The 10,109-nt window shown below is 43.4% G+C and overlaps 2 protein-coding genes and 1 pseudogene across 3 annotated transcripts in view; all 3 read right to left on the bottom strand.

Moving 5' to 3' along the window:
- Positions 1–1,612, bottom strand: part of SARC_10517 (hypothetical protein) — a pseudogene marked incomplete at its 3' end in the record, with an annotated part of 9,351 nt that extends 7,739 nt beyond the window's left edge. The window contains exon 1 of the mRNA in view: positions 1,472–1,612. The remainder of the gene's footprint in view (positions 1–1,471) is intronic.
- Positions 1,613–4,577: 2,965 nt separating this feature from the next.
- SARC_10518 (hypothetical protein) lies at positions 4,578–6,485 on the bottom strand. The gene has a single exon (XM_014295435.1). The coding sequence runs from the start codon at positions 6,396–6,398 to the stop codon at positions 5,403–5,405; it is 996 nt and encodes a 331-aa protein (XP_014150910.1). The 5' UTR covers positions 6,399–6,485; the 3' UTR covers positions 4,578–5,402.
- Positions 6,486–7,347: 862 nt separating this feature from the next.
- On the bottom strand, positions 7,348–9,851 carry SARC_10519 (hypothetical protein; the record flags this gene model as incomplete). Its single annotated transcript, XM_014295436.1, has 1 exon — positions 7,348–9,851. The coding sequence occupies one exon, from the start codon at positions 9,849–9,851 to the stop codon at positions 7,788–7,790; it is 2,064 nt and encodes a 687-aa protein (XP_014150911.1). The 3' UTR covers positions 7,348–7,787.
- Between the last annotated feature and the right edge of the window lie 258 nt (positions 9,852–10,109).

Raw genomic sequence — 10,109 nt, forward strand, 5'->3', positions numbered from 1 at the left:
TATATATAGATATATATATATATATACAATATATAGCTATATATACATAGAAATATAGAATTATTGAACATATACATATATATTAATATATATATATATATATATATATGTATATGTATATGTGTGTGTGTCTATAAATACGTATATGTGTGTGTTCTTATGCGTGTATTGAGCAACAAGTGACCGGATTATCATACATTGGCAAAAAGACGTAAAGTCTCATGTAGGCGAGTATAACTGCAGTGTTTTGTATATAGAAGTATGGCTAGAGATTGATACACTTGAGTGAATTCCACCAACGGGCCCCGCGTAGTTTGTCTAGCCATCGAAGCCTTTAGGTAGTAACTAAAAGGTCACGCAAAGGGGATAAAGCATACACCACATAGAAATACTGGAGTGCAGGACAATACATGTGACAGTTGTAGTGCCGTACCACATAGCTACAGTGTCGTGCGGACAATAGTGACTATCATACATGTATATGTTATTTAAAAACGTACACTATATATAGAAATTGGAGAGTACGAGAGTACGACATCGTATGTGATTGGTTAAAGTGTCGCGCGGACAATAGTGACCATACCATATTTAGAAACGAACTCTATATATAGAAATCGGAGTGTATGACATTGTCTGTGATTGGCTAAATTGTCGTACGACCAATAGAACTGCCAATTATGTGTATAATAATGTAAGTATTGGCTGTACATTCGTACGGCCGGAAGTGACTGGCAATCATGTAAATGCTTTCTGAAATCATACCGCATACTATATATATATATGATGATTGAGTGAATGACATTCCACGTGGCAGGTGCAGTGTCGTGAGTTCTAGATAGTGTAGAAATGATTAGTTGTATACACTACCAAAAAAATCACATATCGTGATTGTCTTGAACATCGTATGGCCAATAATGATTTCTAACTCATGGTAGCGGACACTGGATATGGCATCTGAAGTGTACGGCATTTTATGTAGGCTGAGGTGTTATACGGCCAACAGGAACATAAAAGGTAAAAGCAATATCGGTACACCCAGATACGACCCCTGCGATATTATAGTTGTCACCAATAAGCAACTAACAAGTTAACTCTGCTTCATGAAGACATGCACAAGACATGCATCGTGTGCATGTACAGATCTGACCCTCAATATCGTGACACAGTCACTGGGCTGAAGCTGATAGGTACAGCCCTGGTTTTACCTGTATACACATCTCATACAGTGTATGATAATTCTGCTCGTAGAGTATTATATCATGTTAGCTGTTCTGTCAGTCCGCCATTATCCACGCGCAGAAATTCTCTTGAAAACGGCAGATAAGAGCCACAACAACATACAAGCAACTACAACGGCTGTGCGGATATTGACACGTACGCATATGCTTGTGCTGGCGTACATGTTGATTACTTTATATGTATTTCGCGTGTATATTATATGATGTGCGTGTGGTCATTGATCTGTACTTGCCTGTCATCTGAGTGTTTCAATTCACCCTCCATCTCATCATCGTCCACAAAGATCAGACTGTGGCTCAGCTGCACATCCTCCCAGAGATGGATCTCTAACGAGAAACTGCTGTTAATGGCCGCTTGGATGTCCTCAAAGCACTAGGATAAGCATTGATACAAATATATTTGGCATGAGGAAGTATGCCATATGTCCTGCAGACGGATTCCTATCGAAAATCTGTCGTTAATAGTTGCTTAGATGCCCTTAAACCACTAGGATAAGCTTAGCACAAATATTAGACTAGAGGAAATATGTAATATATCCCGCAAAAGGATCTCTACCGAGAAATGGCTGGCCGGGTGAATGTCCTCGAAGCACTACGATCGGTACTAACAAATAAAGTACTCGACATTTCATTTATATGTTAACAAACGAGTTTGCAATGTATTGGAACTATGTGGCAGACATTTCAATTACTTCATAAATGGTGCTGCGAAAGCCAGGCCAGATTTGAGATGTAGCCAAAACAGAAACGTATGGCTTCTCCCCTGTTGGACTTCGAACACTCGATTGATTGCTGATCGATAGCGTTTTGGATAGTGTGTGGTATTCCAATGAAAATATATTTGTCACCATGTGGTTTCTGCTAGTCATGACACACTACGAAATCATGAGTATCAGCCCCCATGATGGAAGGTATGGCGATGTCACATAGTCACCAATATTATCGTACTAACTGAGTATCCGTTCTACTGATGCCGATCACTGGTGTCACTTATTCGCAAAGATAGAGTTACTGCGAGAAACCCTTAGTAACTGCTGTCAGACAGCAAAATTCGATACATCTCACGTCTGTGGGTAGTTACTTTTCTACGACCACGACTCGCATGTATGTTCTCTCTACCCTATTATAGGCGTAGTGCTGCAATGGGTAGGAGTTATCTAGAAATGATTCTCAAGTAGCCATATCGGCAAGGCGTGACTTACGAGCACGCATATATAATAAGGTAAAAGCAGATCACTTATCTATCGAAAGCAGAGAAAAACGTACGGATGCGAACTAAGTAGAGACGTGGGGTCTTCTCTTGGGACATAGGTTAAATACATCATTGTTAAAAATACAAATATAAAAACGGATATCGATCTATAAGATTACGTATGTGTTTAACAAGTCTTTATAGAGTTTCTCCCGTGCGAAGGCTTGCAAGTGACGGTCTTATACTATAGACGTAGATCCTTGTAATCACGGGATATTTGCTGAGAATCAGTCGTTAGCGAAGGTATGAATGATACTTTATATCAGGAATTGATGCGTTGCATATTGAACGGATGTATGTGAGCAATTTAAGCTGTAGACTTCACATACAGGATTTAGCGAGGGCATTAACTGGAACGCCGAACTTTGCATTTTGCAGTATTCTGCAATTGTCATGACAATTGGATATCTCTGGTGCTCGCATTGACCTGATGTATAATACAGATACTGCTATCACATACATACAGTCACTACACGTACAAACTTCACAGTAGCCCAAAACAATCCCAGACTCTCCGACAAATACACCGGTAAGTATAAGTGGTATTCAACACCACATGGGTAGTCTAATATTATTATACGTAACATACCATATCCCCCACTGACGCTACACAAATAGACGTCCTATTCGCAGGAGGATTGCAGGCCGCAGCTTCGCAATTTATTATCCAGAGGCTACTGATACAGCAAACAAACAGCAATATGGTCCATAATGAAATACGATAGCCTAACATCGTCGTGGGTACGTTGATTACTTGAATTATCCTTTATATTCCATATTCTTCAATATTAAACGCAACTCGATCTTATCATGGCAGTATATTAACATTAGTTAGTTGTAACCTTTGCATGTGGCATATTTACATGCATACTTACTTACGTACGTATTCATATTCAATATTTAGTTATAAATATCAGTGGTATCAGGTATGTCTGTTGTTCAGATTGCTTTAATTTTTTACAGGAATCTGTGAGAGACGATGGGACTGAAGAGCTCACCTCATTACGTTTTACGCTATAACGTATATATTTTACGATTTCAATTAACGTTTACTGAATCTCTATTAAAGGTGCAATACTTGGGTTCTGAGGCGCAATGTACCAGTATTATATATCTCTATAGTCCATTTATACTAATGTTGAAAATATAAAACCATACACGTTGCTCTCAACGTAAAAGAAGTGCGTTTGAGGCTTGCTCTGGACAGTCTGGAGTCTGGAGACTCAGAAGAGCAGGTGTAATAATTTTTTAAATGTTGTTATTTTTTTTATATACAAAAACAAAATACACAAAAGTACATACTAAAATAAACAGCCTTCTAAACTAAACAAGGCTATGTAAAATACATATTCACACATGCTTAGTTTATTTTTGTTTTTTTCTAAAATTTAAAAAATTAGATTCCAGGGGTCTTGTCTTCCTCAGGGTGGGATGGTGGGTGTTTCTTCTTTCTGGGGCTTCTGGGGGTTGTATCTGAGAAGTGATGTCGCACTCTGATCCCTGTAGTCCTTATATATTCGGACGGGGTCACATTTTTGGTTTTTTGGTCCGGCTTGTAGGACTGGGTCTTGTGTTCGGATTATTTCTAAAAAAACCCCCCAGAAGACCTGTCCGGCACTTTTAGAGCTATTAAAAACATTATGTTTTTCATTGAAAAAATATTTGTAAATGCTGTACATAGAGGTGAATATTATGAGAAGGGCCGCTTTTTTTTCAACACTTAAAATTTGTTGTAAATACCTCATTATATTTTTATAGCCCTCTTTGAATTCTTTAGACACGGAAACCATAGCCTCCCTTCAACATTGTTTTTTAAGGGCAATGCATCATGAAGCCAAGCATGAACGCACTAAATATTTACATTTTCTATTTTTACCTGATGATGACCAAACTGTTACTTAAATAAGCAACCGCACTAACATGAGCCCGAAATCGTAGATTACTTGTTCACACTTTTTGATCGTGGTACGAGACGACGTAAGAATACACCTAGACAATCACAATCGTCCACTACAGGGCACCGCTGTACGCAATAAATATGAGACATTGCTGTGGACCCACAAGTGAACAAAAAGTCCAACTCAGGCCCCCTACTAATACCACTTAAAGCAAAAATATCTCGCACGCACGCACAGCGTTGTAGAATTGTAGTATATAGCAGCCAAGGGCATCCGATTTATGCTTCCTAGCGTTTGATATCATTTGGCGTTCAAGCTGCCACCACTTACGATTGGGTTTCATTTAGACACTCCGCCACTCGTATGTATCCGAATAAAGGTTTGATTTACGAGCATGTGGTTATAAACATTAACCCATACCGTCTAACTGGACAGAACAGTATAGCGAACATCTTTCAATCTAAAAGACCCATACGATGGTAAGTTTTCACTGTGCGGCACTCGCCTGCACCTGCAAGTTCGTCAGTAAACATTGTCCATTTTGAGGATTATTCTAACGAAAATAGCTAATCCTGTTACTTAGTCGTGTGATGAGAGGCGCGTGGTCGCAGGGCGGGAGGGGGAGTGTTACTAACCCAAAAGCCAGCAATATGACTACATGTTCGATATTCGAATAGCGAAGCACATCGAACAGATTCGTATGCAGTTGAGACGCCTCCCATTGAGCGGTATCTGTCTACTGCCACATGTCTACTGTCATATGTAGGAAACTAAGCGAGTTGTTCAATCGCACTTGGCAATTCGATGACTCTGTCACAAGAGAATTTGAGCTTTCAAGCGAGTGTGCACGGAGTGTGTGCATGTATTCATACTTCTTTGCTTCCAGATTGCCACCACACACAAGCACCGTATTGATCGCGTAACAACCCTAACCTTACAACCCCTCGTGTGCAGAAGTGCGAATATATAACACCATACTCCCCTAACTCACACGCCTACCTAGTAATCCTGTACCTATACACCATTCTTCTTGGCCTCGACCTCTAACCGCCTCTCAATAGCTGTCAATCTCTCACTGAACCGATCCATACTCGCCCTCATCGCCTCTAAATTATCCGCTTCTCTCTCGCGCACGACTATCTCCCTCAGTCTCAGCTCGTAATCAAGTTCCACAGCTCTATTCCGGAGTGCACGGTCTTCCTGCCGTTCAACTATCTCTTCAGCAAAGCGCTGCTGCACATCCCACCTACTCGTGTCGAACATGTGTTCGAGTAAATCGCGCTCAGCCTTCCTGTCAGTATACTTGCGTTCGTTCGCATCGTATTCATTCTCGGTACTTTTCCTTCGTGCAAATCTGCCACTATCACCACCCAAGTCTTCATTTATAGCCCTGTCAGAGGGACTATGTACCACACTAATCCGGCCCCCATCCCGATACACCTCTGATCGCCCTGTATTGTCTGAATTGTTTTCCCTCACCTTGGCAGCTGTACACCTCATGCGCTTCTCCTCTCGTCGATCACCCGCATAGGCTATGTCCCCATGAGCACCTCTACTGTTCTTGGCATGACTGCCGTGGTCACCCCGGTCGCCATAACAACTTACAGCACTTATAGCACCTGCTTGACCTGCCTTCTTACTGCCACCACTCGGTGAGTGCGAGTGCGAGTGCCATACTAGATTCAGGTTCGAGCCCTGCCTTTCAACTTGTTCATGGGGTTGGTCCTGTGCTTGTGCCTGTGCTTGTACTTGTGTGTGTGAGCTTGTAGGCACGTATGCGTATGCATGTGCGTGTAGGTGCGGTCTGCGGCGCTTTGCCGACTTCTTTCTCCTTGTACCGCCCACTATGGTTGTCAAGGGAGCGTTCTTCCCAAACGGTTTGCGAGACGCTGACGGGGCAGGGTTCAACTGCGTGCTATGCTCACTCTCCTCCGCCCCTTCTTCTCTCCCCATATAGTTCTCACTCGAGCTTGGTATGCCTCTATCCGCACTACCGCCAGCCTGTTCCATATGTCCGTCGTCTATTCTATAGTCCCCAGTGGGTTATATGTTATGGCATACTGTTGTTGGTAATAGTATATGCAATTCGACAGTCTCTTGATAAATACATTCAAAATTTCATGAACCTGGTTGTTGGTAATAGTATATGTAATTCGACAATAAATACATTCAAAATTTCATGAACGTGCTGAATGAATACTTCATACCCATTGGCCAGAAAGATTTTGAATTAAATACAAATTTACAACCGCCGGCAGTGGTGTATTTATTTATGTACGATATCAGCGATCAGTTAAAAATATATATATTACAAAAAAAAAAGTAAGCAAAAACGAAAATAAATGTAGTTTGTACGTACCGAACTTCTTTTTAGTTGTCAAAACAACCATTTGTCAGCTGTCAATTGCCCGGACTGATCTGACATACATAGTTCACCTTGTGTGTAGTCAGCTGCCGGTCAGATAAAAAAATGCAGAATACAGCCCCACACTTTCAATATAACTGCTACAGACAAGCACACGAATATGAAGTTCGATAACGTAGTCACAACAACATATTCAAACTGTGTGATCGTGGCACGCGACAATGCAACAATCTAATACGGCCAGAGCAACCAAAGTCATCTACCATACGACATCCCCCCCCTAAGATTGGATACTTTAGAGTTACAGTCCATCAAGTACTCGATAAATTCGAGAATAAAATATTGCTGTGGACCTTGAAGTGAACAACGCAGTCAAACTAAGGGTTGCTACCAAGACCATTTAGAGCGTAAACCAACTCATCAGCACACTTATTGTAGTACATAGCAGTCAAGGGCATCCTATTAATGCGTCCTGGCATTTGATTATCAATTGGCGTCCAAACTACCATCACTTAAAATTGGTTTTCATCCAGACACTCCGCCACTCGCAGGTATCGAAATAAAGCTATCCTGGGAGGGGGGGGGCAATATTTTTGGTTGACGAGCTTGTGGTTTATGAATATTAAGCCTTATCATCTAACTGGATAAAACAGTGTAACGAACCTCTATCAATTCAAAAGACCTATTCGATGGTATGGTCTTCATGTGCGGTACTCGGCTGCACCCACAAGTGCGTCAGTACTCAGCGTTCCTGCTATCACTTGATCGTGGAAGAGAGGCGCGGAAGAGAGGTGCGTGGGGAGGGGGGAGTCCCTCTAAGCAGTCTCTGCTTTTCCATGCTTGACATTTAGTATGTTGTCAAATCGTACGAGGCTATCACAAAGGTGTTTGAGTCATCTTAATCTACAAGCGAGTCTTCTCTGTTTCCGGTTGCCATCAAGTACAAGCACCGTATAACATCCGCGCTTTCACGAGAAGTATGCATATTCAACAACATACTACCCTAACACAACGCGCACGTAAAAGTCATGTGCCTATACATCATCCTTCTTGGCCTCGTTCCCTAACCGCCTCTCAATGGCTGACAATCTCTCACTGAACCGATCCATACTCACCCTCATCGCCTCTAAATTATCCGCTTCTCTCTCGCGCGCAACTATCTCCCTCAATCTCAGCTCGTGATCCAGTTTCACAGCTTTAGTCCGGAGTGCACGATCTTTCTGCCGTTCCACTATCTCTTCAGCAAAGCGCTGCTCCACATCCCACCTACTCTTGTCGAACATTCGTTTGCGTAACTCGCGCTCAGCCTTCCTGTCGGTATACTTGCGTTCGCTCGCATCGTACTCATTCTCGGTGCTTTTCCTTCGTACATTCCTGCCACTATCGCTAACCAAGTCTTCATTCGTAGCCCTGCCAGAGGGGCTATGTACCACACTGATCCGGCCCCCATCCCGATACACCTCTGATCCCCCTGTATTGTCTAAATTCGTTCCCTTTACCTTGGCCACTGTATATCTCATGCGCTTCTCCCCTCGTCGGTCACCCGCATAGGCTATGTCCCCATTAGCACCTCTACTGTTTTTGGCATGGCTTCCAGGGTCATTCCTGTCGCCGTATGCACCTGCAGTACCTGCTTGGCCTGACTTCTTACTACCACCACTCGGTGAGTGTGAGTGCGAGTGCCATTTTAGATTCAGGTTCGAGCCCTGTCCCTTAGCTTGTTCCTCAGTCTGGGCCTGTGCTTGTGCCTGAGCTTGTACTTGTGTGTGTGAGCTTGTAGGTACGTATGCATATGCATGCGCGTGCAGGTGCGCTCTGCGGCGCTTAGCGGACTTCTTTCTCCTTGTACCGCCCACTGTGGTTGTCAAGGTAACGTTCTTCCCAAACGGTATGCCAGACGCTGACAGGGCAGGCTCCAACTGCATACTATTCTCACTATCATCAGTCCCTACTTCTCGCTCCGTATTGTCCTCAGTCTTGCTTTGTATGCCTCTATCTGCACTACTGTCTGCAGTTTGTTCCGTAAGTTCGTCGTCTATCCTGTAATCCACGGATGTATTCTGGCTCAGAATCCTGTCACTGACCCCAGCTTCAAGCGCCCCCTCCCTCTCAATCCCCTTCTCATTCGCCATATCCGCCGAAATTGCAACCAGCAGCCTTCGTCTCTCTGCTACTTCAGCAATCGATCCACTTAACTTCCCATTCGCATTGTACTTGTCCAGGACATTCTGGAATCTGTTCTTGCACGTGTCCTGTGTAGACTGCACCCGCCCGTCACCACCACAGCTCAGATTAAATTTTTTACTCACCTCATCCCATGAGCGCGCTACGTACCCCCGAGCGGCCAAGTACGGTCTCACATCCAGTATCAGCGACAACAGCTTGTTGTCCATGTCTGGTGTGAAATTAACCCTTCGCTTGCGCATCTTCGGGGATTTCTTGGCATCGGTCGCCTCTATAATTGACGACGTGTCCAGTATATCGTCATCGTCATCGTCTTCCTCATCTACCACCTCTTCTTCCTCGTTGCTTATTTCCGCACGCCCCCCTTGATCACCTTCCGATGTTGATTCCAAGTCTAGATTATTATCGTAGTCGTCCTCGTGCTCTATCTCCATCTCTGGATTCGACGAATCACCCGAGACATCGTCCTCACTACTTTCCTTCTCACTCTCTTTAATGACCTCACTCTTGTCACCGTTGCTGTTAGCACCAGCAAACACATCCTTTGATTGTACCGCTGTGCTATGTTTCCTTTTAATCGCGGCGTCCTCACTTACTTTACTACTATCAGTGGTACCCCTACCTTTGTATGTTCTGTGTTTTTTTATATCGGCAGGGTCAGGGGGTTCCTCATCGTCTTCGCCGTCATCGGATTCCGAGTAAACACCCACACTCCCAGCCGCCGAGCCAAACCTTCCAACCTTTGCTCTCTTTGTTATACTCCCATTGGTCTTAATGTCAGTGTCTGGCTGTACCCAGCCCGACTGTTCTAAGGTGTGTGCACCGTCGTCTGCCGACGCATCAGATCCATCCCCGCTGCGTACAAGAGGCCCACGTCTGCGCTTAGGTTGTGAATTTCCTCGTGCCACAGCCATTATATGGCTTGTGCTTTTACTTAGAGGTGCTACTATGGCTTCTCATACATTCAGGGCCGACTAACTACTTGACGACACAATATGGACGAAGAAACAGGACCCGTATGTAATAACTAAACCTACTCAGATATGGATACAAAGACTACAATGATAAATAAATAAACGTGAAAGCACAACCAGATGGTCAATATAGGCAAGTTATCCACAACTCGCGTATGCATGCACGCTATCAAACTCAGATTCGTCGTATGTTATTTG

This window comes from Sphaeroforma arctica (assembly GCF_001186125.1).
Source record: "Sphaeroforma arctica JP610 unplaced genomic scaffold supercont1.1280, whole genome shotgun sequence".
Classification (NCBI taxonomy): Eukaryota; class Ichthyosporea; order Ichthyophonida; genus Sphaeroforma; species Sphaeroforma arctica.

Excerpts from the sequence above, each read along its gene's own strand:
- SARC_10518 (XM_014295435.1), bottom strand. The coding sequence starts at position 6,398 with ATGGAACAGGCTGGCGGTAGTGCGGATAGAGGCATACCAAGCTCGAGT.